The 14,341-nt window shown below is 41.3% G+C and overlaps 1 protein-coding gene across 5 annotated transcripts in view; it reads right to left on the bottom strand.

The window, feature by feature from the left end:
* CRIM1 (cysteine rich transmembrane BMP regulator 1) overlaps positions 1-14,341 on the bottom strand; it is a 192,677-nt gene that overhangs the window by 92,576 nt on the left and 85,760 nt on the right. For 3 of the 5 annotated variants that reach the window (XM_032239289.1, XM_032239291.1, XM_032239290.1), the window contains 2 exons: positions 12,018-12,260; positions 10,774-10,894 (listed from right to left, as the gene is read on the bottom strand). In XM_032239289.1, coding sequence (XP_032095180.1) covers positions 10,774-10,894; positions 12,018-12,260 — 364 coding nt within the window. The remainder of the gene's footprint in view (positions 1-10,773; positions 10,895-12,017; positions 12,261-14,341) is intronic. The other 2 variants (XM_032239293.1, XM_032239294.1) reach the window with 1 other exon arrangement.

Raw genomic sequence — 14,341 nt, 5'->3', positions numbered from 1 at the left:
ACAAAAAAGCATAAGGCCCTAGTACAGGAAGGACATCACTCACACATCTGAAGTGAATTATTGACAAATCAAACACTCTACTAGGGAGATAGTTCATCTCCAGTGGGCAAGGACTTTACTTCTAGGAAAGCATATTTTCTTCAATCTGGGGTTGGTCCAATAATAACATGGAATTCCTACAATTATTTTGTTTTAAAAATAACAGAGTTTAATATAGACTCTGACTTTTTTAGTCATGAGTTGACTCGCTCTTTTGGCCCAAAAATTACTGTGACAGAGGGCAACAGAATAGATGTTCTTTTCTTAGTTGAGAAAGATGAGCTTCAAATACACTTGCAATTTTTTTTCTGTATGTGTTTAAAAACAGAGAGAATGCTACCATAATAGCATGTCAAGAGTCAGGAATGTTTCAAATTTCTGCCATGCTAATGCATATTTTACATATTATATAACTTTATTTTACTTACTCCCAGAAAGCAGCAGAGAAATTATTCAAATTAAAGGGAATAACAACAAGAAAAATGAATGGAATTATGGAAATTCATCTAAGATTGGTGTGTTTATCTACTAACACACCAATCTTAAAAAAAAAACAAATCAAACTGTTAAGTGCCATCTTCTTTGAGACACTATCTTAGAACAGATGGACATGATAATTAATGACAAGTCTCTTAATTTGATAAAGTCCTTTTGAAAATGCATATGCAGGGACAGTTAAAACTGGTTAGCTTGAGTAGGCATGATCTAAGCAACTTAATTTCATAGCACAATGGTAAAAGCACATGGATCTATAGGAAATATTACTTATGGCCTAAAAAACTGAGCACTGTCTCCAAGAAGAAAAAAAAAAGAAGTGGTTTCTGAGCTCTGAACATGACCCAGACTGTTTCAAAGTACCCTCAGGAAATTTCTGGCTTTGACGTATTTGTCGGGTTGGGTTGATGCGCCCCGTGTTGACAGTCCCTGACCCTTGTGTGATCCTCCCACCTCCCAACAAAAGGCTTTAACCCATAGAGCTATAAGTTGGAGCTCTGGAGATAAGAGTTGACAAACTCTGGAAAGCTCTATTACGGAAGGGTAAGTACTTCAGCACACAGAGCGCTAAAGGGCTCTTGATCCTGCTGCTCAGTCCATTTCTCAGAAGTAGACAGATGTTCCAGAGCAGAGGAATAAGAAAATCCCTCCCGTCCTACTAAGTTTTCAGGAGGAAGAGAAGGATAAGAGAAAACTGTCATCTGCTGTTCCATATGTATATGTGCTTTTTGAGGTCCTTGATTTCTTAGTTTAGATTTAAAGCTGCCATATTACTGTATAGTTTTTCTTAAATTTGGTTTTCATTGTTTGGTAGAAAGGATGTCTATTAATTGATTCTTTCCTTGAAGGCCGGTGACTGTGTGTGGGCGCATGTTGTGTGTTTCCTTCTTATTACCTTCAAAAACTTGGGAGCCTTTTTTTGAGACTGGTATTGGTCATACCTGTAAGATGTTAAGATCCTTTAGGCATGTGCCACATTTTACTCACCGCTATACCCCACACCAAGCCCAGTGTTCTGCCTTCCATGAGGTACTCAGTGAGTATTTAATTATTTAACTGTTTTAACCGATTACAGCATTTTTAAATCTGTACCTTGTTTCACTCACTGTAGCTATGTAGTTAGATTAATTTTGATTTAACTCAAGTGCTTCTGAAGGGAAGGGATAACCTGCCAAAGATTCCATTCTGCTGGTCTCATCCAGTATGAGTCAATTTCAGGCTGTAAATTCTGGAACCCCAGAAAACTTTTTCAAAGTATCTCTATCAATTCACAAGAAACAGTGTGCTAGCAATCTGCTAAGATTCTATTATCATAATGCAAGACAGTACCAACCAAATGAATTTTCTTGAGAGCACAATTTGAAATTGAAGCAGCTCAGTGCAAATATTTAGATGTTACAGAGAAAGCAAAGGACACTGATTGACCTTCACTTTGGTCATGGGCTGTATATCTGACATATCTTTCAGACACAATGGGACTATCATCCTTCCTTTCATCTTATTTCCTTTCCTGAAGTTATAGTGTTTGGAGCTGTGATGAAGGACAGGATATGAATAGGAAATTGTCTTCTAAGGTCAATGTTTTATGGGAGAGAAATAAAACTGAGGTTCAAACAAGGAAAAAAGGAACTTTGAGTAGATCTTTTTTCATTTTAAGAGATAGAGAAAGAAATGGTCCAATCACACAATTAGGAAGAGAGAACCTAAAACTTGTCCATGAATATAATTTTGTGTATGCACAATTAAGTATGAAATACAGAAAAGGGCAATATGGACATGGAGAAACTGAAGACAGAGAAGACACACATAGAGTCAGACCTCAGGGAAAGTGATGTGGCAACAGAAGGGGAGAAACAAGTGCAAATACGGGTCCAGGAGCCAGCAAGTAGCCATGCATGGGCTGATGCCATTCACACAGGTGAGCCTGTGGGGGCACCATGCATGGGCTGCGGCCATTCACGCAGATGAGCCTGTGGGGGCTCCATGCATGGGCTGATGCCATTCACGCAGGTGAGCCTGTGGGGGCACCATGCATGGGCTGATGCTATTCACACAGGTGAGCCTGTGGGGGCTCCATGCATGGGCTGATGCCATTCACGCAGGTGAGCCTGTGGGGGCACCATGCATGGGCTGATGCCATTAACGCAGGTGAGCCTGTTGGGGCACCAGGAACCATATACACATCACCCTCCCCAGCACATTTACCAAGGCAGGCTGACAGGCAGAGATATCAACATTCTATTAGAAAGCAGTTTAACAGAGTAAACTCTTATCTTGTGGAGTCAGCCTTTGGCCAGATATTCTCTGCTTCTGCAATGTAGGAACTATCTATTTATAGATGTAAAGGAAAAAAAAGGTAACTAGCAACAGTCAACTAACCATTGACCAAGCAGGCAATGTATTTTACTGAATTATTACTCAGCTTTCACAATCCAACCAGTTCTGATTACCCTGGCTTAAATCATTACTCTAGTAGTTTATTTCATTTTGCTGTTTCTAAGTTTTTTTATTTTAAGAAAGCTTTAAAAAACTCCATAATTCTTTTATAACTTCCCTTGGACTTTCTCCCGTTCTTATCCCTAGGCAAGCCATATATCTCTCCTATTATTTTCTGGGCTCTGAAATTTTCTAAAATTTTTCTTTACCATTGTTTCCCATCGTTAGTGGCTTGGGATCCTTCCCCTCTAACGGCTTTTGGAAATTTAGAGGTAGAAGTTACTTTTGAGACAATGGAATCCCTCCTCCCCTCCTTCTTTTTTAGATAGAAAAACAGACCCAGATAATGTAAGAGCCTCACCCAAACTCATGCAGAAGTGGGCCTGGATTCTACCTTTGAACGCACGGTTCATGCCCTTTCTGAATAGCACCAGGTGATGCCTAGAGGACTATTCTTTAGCTGCTGAATGGTTTACTCACAAGTATGTGTTTGCTTACAGGCAATAACAAAGTGCATGACACAGAATGTTCGGTCTTCTGAGAGGCAGGGCTGGAGAGGGCCTGGTGGTGACTGAGCCCAGGGCCACAGAAGACAATGCAGCTTGGTATGTGTCACACAGCCCTGCTCTGCTGATGCTCACCAGGTAGGACCCTTCCAGGTCTATTATGGTCCCTCTAAGAAACAGGACAGCGAGAGAGTCTGCCTCCTGTGTTGAGCTCTGTAATTCTGGCTTGTCATTATTTCTAGTGAAACTGTGCTTAGAATTTCACGTGTCCAACATAATCTATTACATTTTTTGGTGAAAACAGAAGTCACGTATTAGTCAACATTTTAGCTAACAGATAATCTAACATCTTTAATTAGAAGCTAAGGGGAAAAAAAACCAGTCAAAAAATACTTCTGAAGATTGATTTAAAAATAAAGTAAGATTTTTGGTCTAGTGTCTCAGAATGTAAGAGATACACATGTTCCAGATGTAGGTTCTGGAAGAGAATCAGGCCCTTTGGTCAGAGAGGCAGGAGCCAGGAGGGAGCTTGGGAATCTGGCTTTCTGAAATGCACGCAACCCAGAAGCAACTCTATTTTAAGTTTTGAACATCATAAACAATGACTTAATTTATTTCTACCTTAAAATAGCTGGATTGGACTTTTCTCAATAACTTTTAAGAAGAGCAGATTTACAAAACAGAAACTGATAACAGAATTTTTAGAACAAAAAGTTTGGGGTAAATTTTATAAAAATAAATTTAGAACTGGTGACTGTCAATAATATAGTAAGTTCATTTATCTTAATAAAAAGATATAAAGTTACTTATCAAAAGGCATAGGGTATTTAAAAAACTCATGACTTACACTGAAAGTGAATAAGGTGGAGTTATTGCTGTCTAGATTTTTAACTAGTTAATGTCTACCCTATAAGCCTGTATCTGAAATACAGGTGAAAAATTACAGAGGCAAAGTGAAGAGTCTGTAAAATTAGGCCCATACATTGGAGACAGCAAAGAGGGGGACGTGCAGAGAAAACACTGTGGACTTGTAACTCTCTACCTTCTTGAGAAATAGCCCAGTTGGGCTGAGGTCTGGGCTGGTGGACATCAGGATAACATTTAGATGTATAACCCAGGCTGGATCCATCCTCCAAATGCATCTGCCTCTGGTTAATCCATTTCTCTCAGACAAGATCAAACATTAAAGAGGAGAATCTCTATGCGACATCTTTGCAAGTTTTGTTTTTGTTTTAAAAATGGACCTGGTTTTATCAGGCAGATTTTCTGGTATCCCAAAGTAGCATTCCCTGTTGTACAATGAGATAAAACCTAGTTTAACCTAGGTGGTCACAGCACACTTCAAGGAGAGAAGGTTAAAAATAATGTAGGCTAAATGATACTTAAAGGTGAGGTGGTGTTCAGAGGCTCTTCAATCATGTGTCTGCTCCTGGGTGGATTGCCAAATGGCAAGTGAAGACAAAGCAGAAAGCCTGCTGCTGAGAGGACAGGGGCTTAACTATAATGCTGCCCACATTTCACGTGAAGACCCAGAATTCCAGGGCCAGATGGGCATGAGTTTTTGGAAAAGGGTCACGTATCTGCAACATGCTACCAACTTCCTTCAATCAGAAAATGAAATCTAAAGGGTGTCTATCTTGGTTAAATGTAGATTAGGGTGGATTAAAAATGGCCACAAATCCTTTGCAGCTTATCCCATCAAGCAGTGAAACCTGCTCTCCCACCCTTTGAATAAGGGCTTGTCCTGGGACTTCATCTGACCAACGGAATGTGGCGGAAGTGTTGTGTAACTTCTAACTCTTGGTCTCCAAAGGCTTTGCAACTTCCTCTCCCGCTTCTGACATCATGTGGGGAGAGGGGTCTTTCCAGCCATCCCAGCTGAGTTTCCAAACATGGGAGGGACATCTACTCCCAGGCAACCTGCCAGCTGGCTACAGAAGAACTGCTCAGTCAACACACAGGATCAGGACAAAGAATCAACTTTTGTCATTTTCAGCTACTACTTTTGGGGTAATTGTTTACACAGCAATGAATAACTGAAATACGTATGTGGTATGCTAATAGAAATGTGTTGAGGAGATATAAATTCATATTCCCCAATATATTTCTTGGCCTTAAAAACAACAAAACATTGTTATCAAAAAAGATCCAGGCCGGGCGCGGTGGCTCACACCTGTAATCCCAGCACTTTGGGAGGCCGAGGCGGGTGGATCACGAGGTCAAGAGATCGAGACCATCCTGGTCAACATGGTGAAACCCCGTCTCTACTAAAAATACAAAAATTAGCTGGGCATGGTGGCGCGTGCCTGTAATCCCAGCTACTCAGGAGGCTGAGGCAGGAGAATTGCCTGAACCCAGGAGGCGGAGGTTGCGGTGAGCCGAGATCACGCCATTGCACTCCAGCCTGGGTAACAAGAGTGAAACTCTGACTCAAAAAAAAAAAAAAAAAAAAGATCCAGTGGAAAGAGAACAAGGTCTTCAATAAAACAAAACAAAACAAAACACCTGGGTTGAAGCCTTGACCCTGCCTCTCTCTTGCACCAAGGAAAATTTGTGATTTTCTGCAAGTCTTTTATTCTCTCAGTCTCCATTCTCATACTTATTAAATTCCTCATAGAATTAAAGTGATGATAAAATACGAACAATGGTGAAAATGTTTTATAAACAGCAAGGCACATTATACATTTAAGCTGTGACCACTATTGTTATTTATATGTCACTGAAAGACTATCTTGGTTTTTTCTTCTCTGCAAAGAAATAATTTGCATTAATGTATATGTCTTGTAAGCTTCTGCTGTAAATTCTCTTATGCATAACAGCATCTGTATATGCACACACATGCAGAAACTCACAAAGGGACTCCCAAGGACCACGAGGTGTCCTAAACCCTACAGATAGTCCACTTTCCCTTTTTCATTGTGTAGTGTTTAGGCCCAGTATAAAGCCCAGAGTCACTAATTCTCATCCCTCTCCACCCTCTTCTGAGAGCTAGAATGTGCTGCCATATAGCTCATATCACGTCTTCACGCCAACAGAAGAAAAAAGGATAAAATGAAATGGCGGGATGCCTGGAAATCCAAGCCAAGTTGAGGGAAGGCAGAATTAAATAATGGTTAAAGTTAATTATATCACATATATGAATGATGTTTAAACAGGATGAAGTTCAAGAGAAAAGACACAAAAGAGCTGAAAATGAAAGGCCATTAAACAAGACAGAAAGGCAGCAAGGAAATAAGGAATAGTCTATACTCGCAAAGGCCAGAGGTAGAAGGGAAAACCAGTATTCATTCGTCAGGGGAAGAAGTGGAAAGTGATACACATGCATGGTAAGAACATCTAGAGAGTAGTGTCTGTCACTTGTAAGAACTCAATTTATGTTTGATGAATGAAGGAATAACTGAATGAATGAATCAACGGAAAACATACAATTCAAGAGAAAACTAACTAAATCAAGCTCACACAGAAATGGGGCAGTTAAGGGGCCCAAATGGGTTAAAGAGTCTCATAGGGATCAGCAATTCCATTTGAATGGGAATGAAGGAGGGAGGAATGTATTCTTTAAGAGAGGGGAGAAAAGTCCCCAAATGCACTTTCTACCCCATGAAAGTACAATAAATTCTTATAAAAAGGGAGTTGTTACTTTCACTGAAGGTAATTCTTTACAGCTAAAGTTTCAGATATTTTATCTTGTGTTCTAAATGCAAAGGGCTTTCTCCCCTGATTTCTCCATATAATCAGCTTTGCTCTCAAATGGCTCTAACTTAACAATGCTCTTATAAATACACTGATCAAAGTCAAATAATCATAATAGGATCTTATATGTTCTATAACGTTCTCCTTTATGCCTAAAAATCATGCTGTAGAGGACATTTGGGACAGGCACGGTGGCTCAGGCCTGTAATCCCAGCACTCTGGGAGGCCGAGGTGGGTGGATCATCTGAGGTCAGGAGATTGAGACCAGCCTGACAAATATGGTGAAACCCTGTCTCTACTAAAAATACAAAAATTAGCTGGGTGTAGTGGCGGGCACCTGTAATCCCAGCTACTTGGGAGGCACGAGAATTGCTTGAACCTGGGAGACAGAGGTTGCAATGAGGTTGCAATCACACCATTGCACTCCAGCCTGAGTGACAGAGTGAAAATCAATCTCAAAAAAAAAAAATTGGACATTTGACATGGCTCAAGACATAAGAATGAAGCTATATAGTTTCCTCTTAAAATACTACCACTATTACTACATACTAGGTTTTTTCCCATTTTCACAGGATTATTTGGGTTGTTATTCTCTTATCAATGTATGACCTATCACCCCATCACCCTCCTTAATAAGCAGGAATCCACTTAATGTGCTAAACTAGGCTGAATGGGGTTACGCCACAGCTTGAGTATATTCTGCATTTACCGACTCATTCAGCACTAATGCATACACAGAGGAAAAGAAAAGATGACACAATTCCTGACCTTTAGGAACATTGCATAGCTGATGAAACAAGACTTCACACATGCGACAATTCAATAACAATGCGTGAAAGTCAATAATTAATTGACAGCATAGGAAAGGATATGTGGGAAGTTCCTAGGCAGTGGGACATGTGTTGGTTGAAGCATGAAGACCTTGCGGATAGAGAAGAATTTAATTAGAGTCCTGCTGGATGAGCAATATGAAAAGAGATGGAATGGAGAGAGAAAGGGATCCCATGCTGAGAGATGAGTGCAGTGCTTCGGATGGAGGTTTCTACAGGATCGAGGAGTGCTGCACCATCAAGACAGGGACAGGGGGAAAAATACGAGGGTCTGAAAATGAGACAATGAGTAGTATTACCACCCAATGGCAGGAAGATAACAAGAAGCTAAAACTATTCCCTCTTTTTCTTTTCTTCAATATATAAATCATCTTGGCTAAGAGTGGGCCTTTCTGCGTTCATTCATTCATTCACCAGTAGATGTGGGCTGACATACATTTAGGTGCAAGAGGCTACAAAATACTCCCTTTCCTTGAGAATCACACAGAATAGAAGGGACAGACAAAAAAAATCAGTGTGTTCCATGTATTATGAAAAGTGCTATGATAAAAAGATACATGGGGGATGGATGATAAGGGAGCAGAGAGGGACACCTCAGTCATCTTCAGGGGCCAAAGACTGACAACACTTCAGAGAAGGAAAAGCAGTCTTAAAAGGGAGGCAGAAGCTGCCTAATGTATGCAGAAGGGCAAGGGGGTCCAGGAAGAGATAATGGCAACTGCAAAGGCATAGGGGTGAGAGAGCTGGGGGAGGAGGGCCTGTTCAAAAGGGAACAAATGAGCAGGGGATGAGTATGGGTCACTGATAATCTGACATACAGGAAACTAAAGCCCTGTGAGAACCTATCCCATCTCTGCAAATAATTTACAGTGGGATGTTGAATGACTTCCTTCTCTGTTTTCAATGTCTTGATTAGAGGCAAATTTAACTCTGACCATTCTTCACTTTTGAATGCTGAAGTCAAAATTATGTCAATACACTAATAATCGTCTTCAAGTTTTATTTACTAGACTCACAGGAGCTTGAGGATAAAATGGAAGGCATCTAGTTCAACCTCCTTTCCAGCCTAATATAATTCTTCTAAGCATTCCAGGCAGGTGGCCATCCAGACGGAAAGAAATCTATCCAGCTCCAGGGAGCTCTGTCTGCCTCAGGAAGCAGCCAATTCACTACTGAACATCACTTGTTGTGGGAAAGTTTCTTCTTAAACTGAGACTAAGTATGCCTTCCTGTAGCTTCTACCCATTTCAACCCCCTAGAGTGACTGAAAAAACAGCCAACTGTGCCTCCTATATGCAGATTGTGCTATATGACATTTATAATAGTGAACTGAGAACTGTCCATTTTCTTCACTAAAGGACTTCCTTGTTAACAACTGGCTTAGTTTTGATTAATTAGGTTCTCCAATTTAATGTACCATCTTCCTTTTCAGGAAGACCCTGAAGGGACATCTGTTACTGGTAGCGATGCTCCATTTATCTCCTTTACTGATTAGTAATACCTTATGTTTGCAAAATATTTCACTTCTTCCTAAGCATCTGCACATAAATTATCACATTCTAATGTCATAGGAAGGTTGCTACACCAATGCATGTTATCTTCACAAAAATCTTTGCATCTGTTTTAAGATACAGTATAAAGGACATGTCTTAGAGAATCCTAGGTTTAACAGAACAAAGGCTAGGAGATGCCAAGGATCTAACTTATTTTACAAGATGAAAGAAAATGTAATTATCATAACAAACTCTGGCTGTCTCTTCAATTACGGACAAATAACTGATACTTACCTTACCTATGGACCACATATACTCCTATTTTACCAAACCATTTGTATAATCACAGGTACTCATGCAACAAACCTAGAGACCAAATGCCTGGCACTGGGACTGAGGAAGAGGTTGGAAATGGAGTTAAATAAGGCATAGTTTTAACTCATCCTATTAAATGTAGAACAATGACTTAGTCACAAAGATGGTTTGGTGTCCTGTAAAAGATGGAAGGGAGGTCATGGCAGAGAAGAGGGGTGAGTAGTGGGGGGAAAACAGACTGTAAACCCTACACATCCAAGCACAGTCTCCCTCAAAGCCAAGTACAAAGGGACAGCTCTATGGTGGTGCTTCACAGGCTATAAAGGACAGGACCCAGAAATCCTCATGTTCCAGAGAAAAACTAGTTTTAGGGAGCTAAGTACATGCCCTGCTACTAGGATTAAAATGACAGTGGCTCTTACCCCCAGTCAAACCAAAAAGAGATGTATTTGTTACTCCAAAAAGCACTGTAAGAATTAAGACTCCTCTTGGCCTCAGCAAGAAATGGGTCTGAGTAGATGTGTGATTCCCAACATCAAGGGTCCTGTGGAGTGGTTCTATGAAGCATGCAATGTTTCAACACAATGAACATGTTGTTTAAGCACCTACAAGATTCACTGCAGAGGATCAAATGATGTGCCTACTCTTGACAGACGCCTCACTGCCTCCCTCCCTATCTATATACAGAGGGGCATATTTGCTTGTATAGTTCGCAGCCCTCATAAGTGTACAGGCATCCTTGTAGAAAGAATCTGTAAGGGTTAATGGCTTAACCTGATGACACCTGGTTTCGATCTGAGGAAAGATATATGTAAATACCAAGTAACACAAATAGTTCAGTGATTTCTTCCAGAGAAACAGGAAAGGACTAAGTTTCTCATGGGAAAACAAACTGCATGCGCAAAATGTACCTTAGATGATGCTAACAAACGAGGAGAAAACTCGACAAACGAATGACAAACTAACCTTGTTGGCAGAGTACAGCAACCATCCGCGGTGAGTCTGACTTGAGTCTCGTAGCTATCTGGGGGACACGCGGTCTGCTGAACAGGAGGGCATTCCACAGTCCTGCAGTCCACACCGAAAACTGAAAGGGGGCAAACAGAGAGGCAGGGTTTATTGTTACATTGACTTGCTCTGGGAGTCCCTCAATGAAATATTAGCTCTTGACACATTTCGAAAGTCTCCTTGCTTCTAGAAGCCCAGTCCCAGTGTCAGCATGTTACTTCGGTTAATGCTCCAGAGCTACAAGATGCCTCAAATTTTCTGTGTCAGGAGAGAGGTGGGGATGAGATAATAAAAGAGTTACAATCAAGACAGAGAAAGAATTAAACCAGCAGTGGTTACATGAATGGTGACAGTTAGCCGGAGGCATTTCTGAGTGATAGAACAGTTCAAGAGATGGACAAGGGATCACTTTGCTTAGAGCATTTATCTAGCAGTTTAAAAAAAAAAGAAAAGAAAAAGAAAAGCCCAAGCAAAAAAAAAAAAAAAAAAAAAAACTGGCCGATGATTAGAAACTTGCAAAGAGGAAATCACTGTAACTCAGAAGTGTTCACAGACCACATCGGAAATGCTGCCACAAGAGCAAGGATGTTAGAAATAATATAAAGCAAGAAACAGCTGGGACACAACAGTACATCAAATGTTGGCAAAGAGGGTGAGTAAACAGTCAAAGATGACTTGGCACATGCTATAAAGTGAAGAGGGCAGATGGGGGGGAATTGGCAAAGAGAAAGATGGGGGCTGAGTGTTGTATTGTAAAACTTCTGGCATTTTGATGCATGTATTCATCTAAAAATAACTTTCTGTTTTATGTGTGACGATTGTTTTTAAATGTAATAATTCAAAGTGGCAGATACAGCTGCAAATAAGGTCTCTGACCTCTGGGGGAAATGAAGCAGATTGCTCTAGTACCATAAATTTTAACCCTACCTCCCCAGTCAAGCATACTTTGAAGGAAAAAAAGAAGAAACGAGGAAAAGACACGCTCGCTCTCTGAAGGCACTTATGTACCAGTGGATGATCACTCTGGTTCTCTGACTAGAAGGCCAGGAGTCAAGCTGCCATTAGCCCAAAGTGGCAGATTCGCAGTACACCGGTGAGAAGGCCCATCTTGGTGTGAAAGGAGAGGCCAGCGGTGGCTGAGAAGGGATCTGCTACCCTCTGATGCAAAGGAACAAGGCTGCTGAGACAGAGCTCGTGCATACCTGGTTTGCACTCATAGAGGTCACAGCACTCTCCCGGCTTCCCTGAGGCTTTTGACACTAGTATGTTCAGGTTTCCCGGCTGGCAGACTTTGCGCAGACAGCCTGCGGGGTTGCAGACGCAGCGGCTGGGTAAGGGACAGCACTCCCCGGGAGGGGCATAACCCTCGATCAGAACAGAATCTTCAGGACAACGTGGAGAGAACTGGACTTCACAGCGGGCCTTGGAGCAATCTGGCTTCTCTTCTAAATGGGAGAAAAAGAATTTAGCTTATGCCCAGGGAAGCGTGGGGCACTTTCATCAGAAGCACAGACAGTCCTGATGATCTGTTTAAGCAGCCAAAGAAGAGGGTAGGAAAAGAAATTCAGTGTCAACCTGCAAACCTAAACTAACAATGAAAACCTCACCCAAGATCTGCCCGTGACACCAAAAATGTGAGCCTGAAGTTCCCTTCTTCTCCATCTTCCTGCCCACGTGTGTTAAATAATCAACATCTAGAGCAATGACCAACATGAAGAAAGTCGAAGGGAGATGCACGCATGGCATGGAGAATCTGAAAACTGGACCCATTATTTGACTAACTGAAAGATCTCTGAATTCAAGACTTTTAAAGGCTGTTCTTTGAAAACAGTGTACCTTAAAACAAACAAATCATGGCTACTTCAGAAACTGGAGACAAAGTGTATGACAATCAACATGGAGGAATTCTACCCGAGTTTTCACGGTATTCTATTAAGAGTCTGTGACTTTATGACGTGGCAGCTTAGCAAGATGGATAAAAATTCCCATGTAATTTCCTGAAATGGCACCTGATGTGTTTCTATCTCTAGCAGAGCTCCATCAAATGCACCTTATTCCCCTCTCTCTAGTATTAGCTGCCGACCTATTGCTGTATCTCAATTTTAGAGATGAGAAAAATAAAACAAGATCGGGTTACTCAGATTTTATGATGGGGGAGCAAAGCGCTGGCTTCTGGAATCGTAGTTCACAGTTTCCCTTCTTGGGTTGAGTTTTAAGAGACCTATATGAACATAAGGCCCTTGAGGAAAAGGCAAGAATAAACTAAAAGACATCATCACAGCCCAGGACCTTTGGTGGAAGATGGGGAGTTCAGGAAACGTTAGAGGAACTGATGCCAGTTAATACTGGGCAACATTTCTTAGTGCTAGTTGTCTTTCCTAAAGTAAAACCCAAACACAGAATTGCTTAGTAGGGTAAGAACCAAGAGGTAACTAGTTTAGTTTCCTCATTTTGTAGATGAAGAACCTGAAGCCCAAGAGCTCAAGTGACTTGGCTAAGGTCAGTGGTAAACTTAAAGCAAGAATCCAGGTCTCCTCATTCCAGTCCACTCAGATCTTGGTATCACAGCAGTGGATCTCCTTCTAAAACCATAACTATTCCTCTAGTCATTTTTGACCTTGATTGCTGTATCTTCCCTCTTCCTTATCTATTTCTTGTCTACCTAAGACATAATATAGGGGACCCTTCATACTTACAGTTCTAGTAAATTCACTGAAACATGGCTGAGCACCTGCTGCTCTGGCAGCTTGGGATATGTCAGTAAAGAGGAAAGACATAGGTCCCTGACCTCATTAGTTGACATGGTAATGGAGGGTGACAGAAAATAAGTAACAAACATTATAAAGAAGTAAATTATACACTAGTGAAGGGTAATATGTGCTATGAGGGGAAAACAAGAACAGAGTAAGAGGGAATTGGAGTGCTTGGAAGAACTAGGGAGCAGTTACAATGTGGTGAGAATGGGCATGATTGAGAAGCTGATGGCTGAACAAAAACTTGAAGGAGTGAGGGGGCAAGCTATGGAGACACTTGAGAGAAGAGCATCCCAACAAAAGGAACTGCTGATGCAGGCTTGTGTGTCCCAGGAAGAGTAAGAAGGTCACTGTGGCTGAGGCAGGAGCAAGTGAAAGGAGAAACAGGAGTTGAAGGTGTATGAGCAGCAGGGGTGCCTGGTCATTTAGAACCCCTTGTGCCATTTTAAAGACTGTGGCGTTCACTATGAGACAAATTAGAGCTTTGATTATATAGCAGGAGGAAGAGAGTAATTCAGAAAAACAGGTCCCTTCTCAGAATGGGAACCTGGGCAACAACAGGAAGGCACACAGTATTTGGGGAGGAAGGAGACGTGGAAGGAGATTGGAAAGGCACCTGGAAAGAAAGAATATGGAGGAAGACAGACACTAGCACTATTTATCACAGCTGGGTTCAGGGTGTGTTGGAGATGGAGATAAGCAGTCTTAATATTGCCTGCCTTTTGCCACCTACCTTATGACTACACTTAATTTTCCTGTTGGGTAGAATGCTA

The sequence above is a fragment of the Sapajus apella genome, unplaced genomic scaffold (assembly GCF_009761245.1).
Source record: "Sapajus apella isolate SASKATOON/1434 unplaced genomic scaffold, GSC_monkey_1.0 scaffold44, whole genome shotgun sequence".
NCBI lineage: Eukaryota > Metazoa > Chordata > Mammalia > Primates > Cebidae > Sapajus > Sapajus apella.
This window is presented reverse-complemented; position numbering and strand designations above follow the sequence as displayed.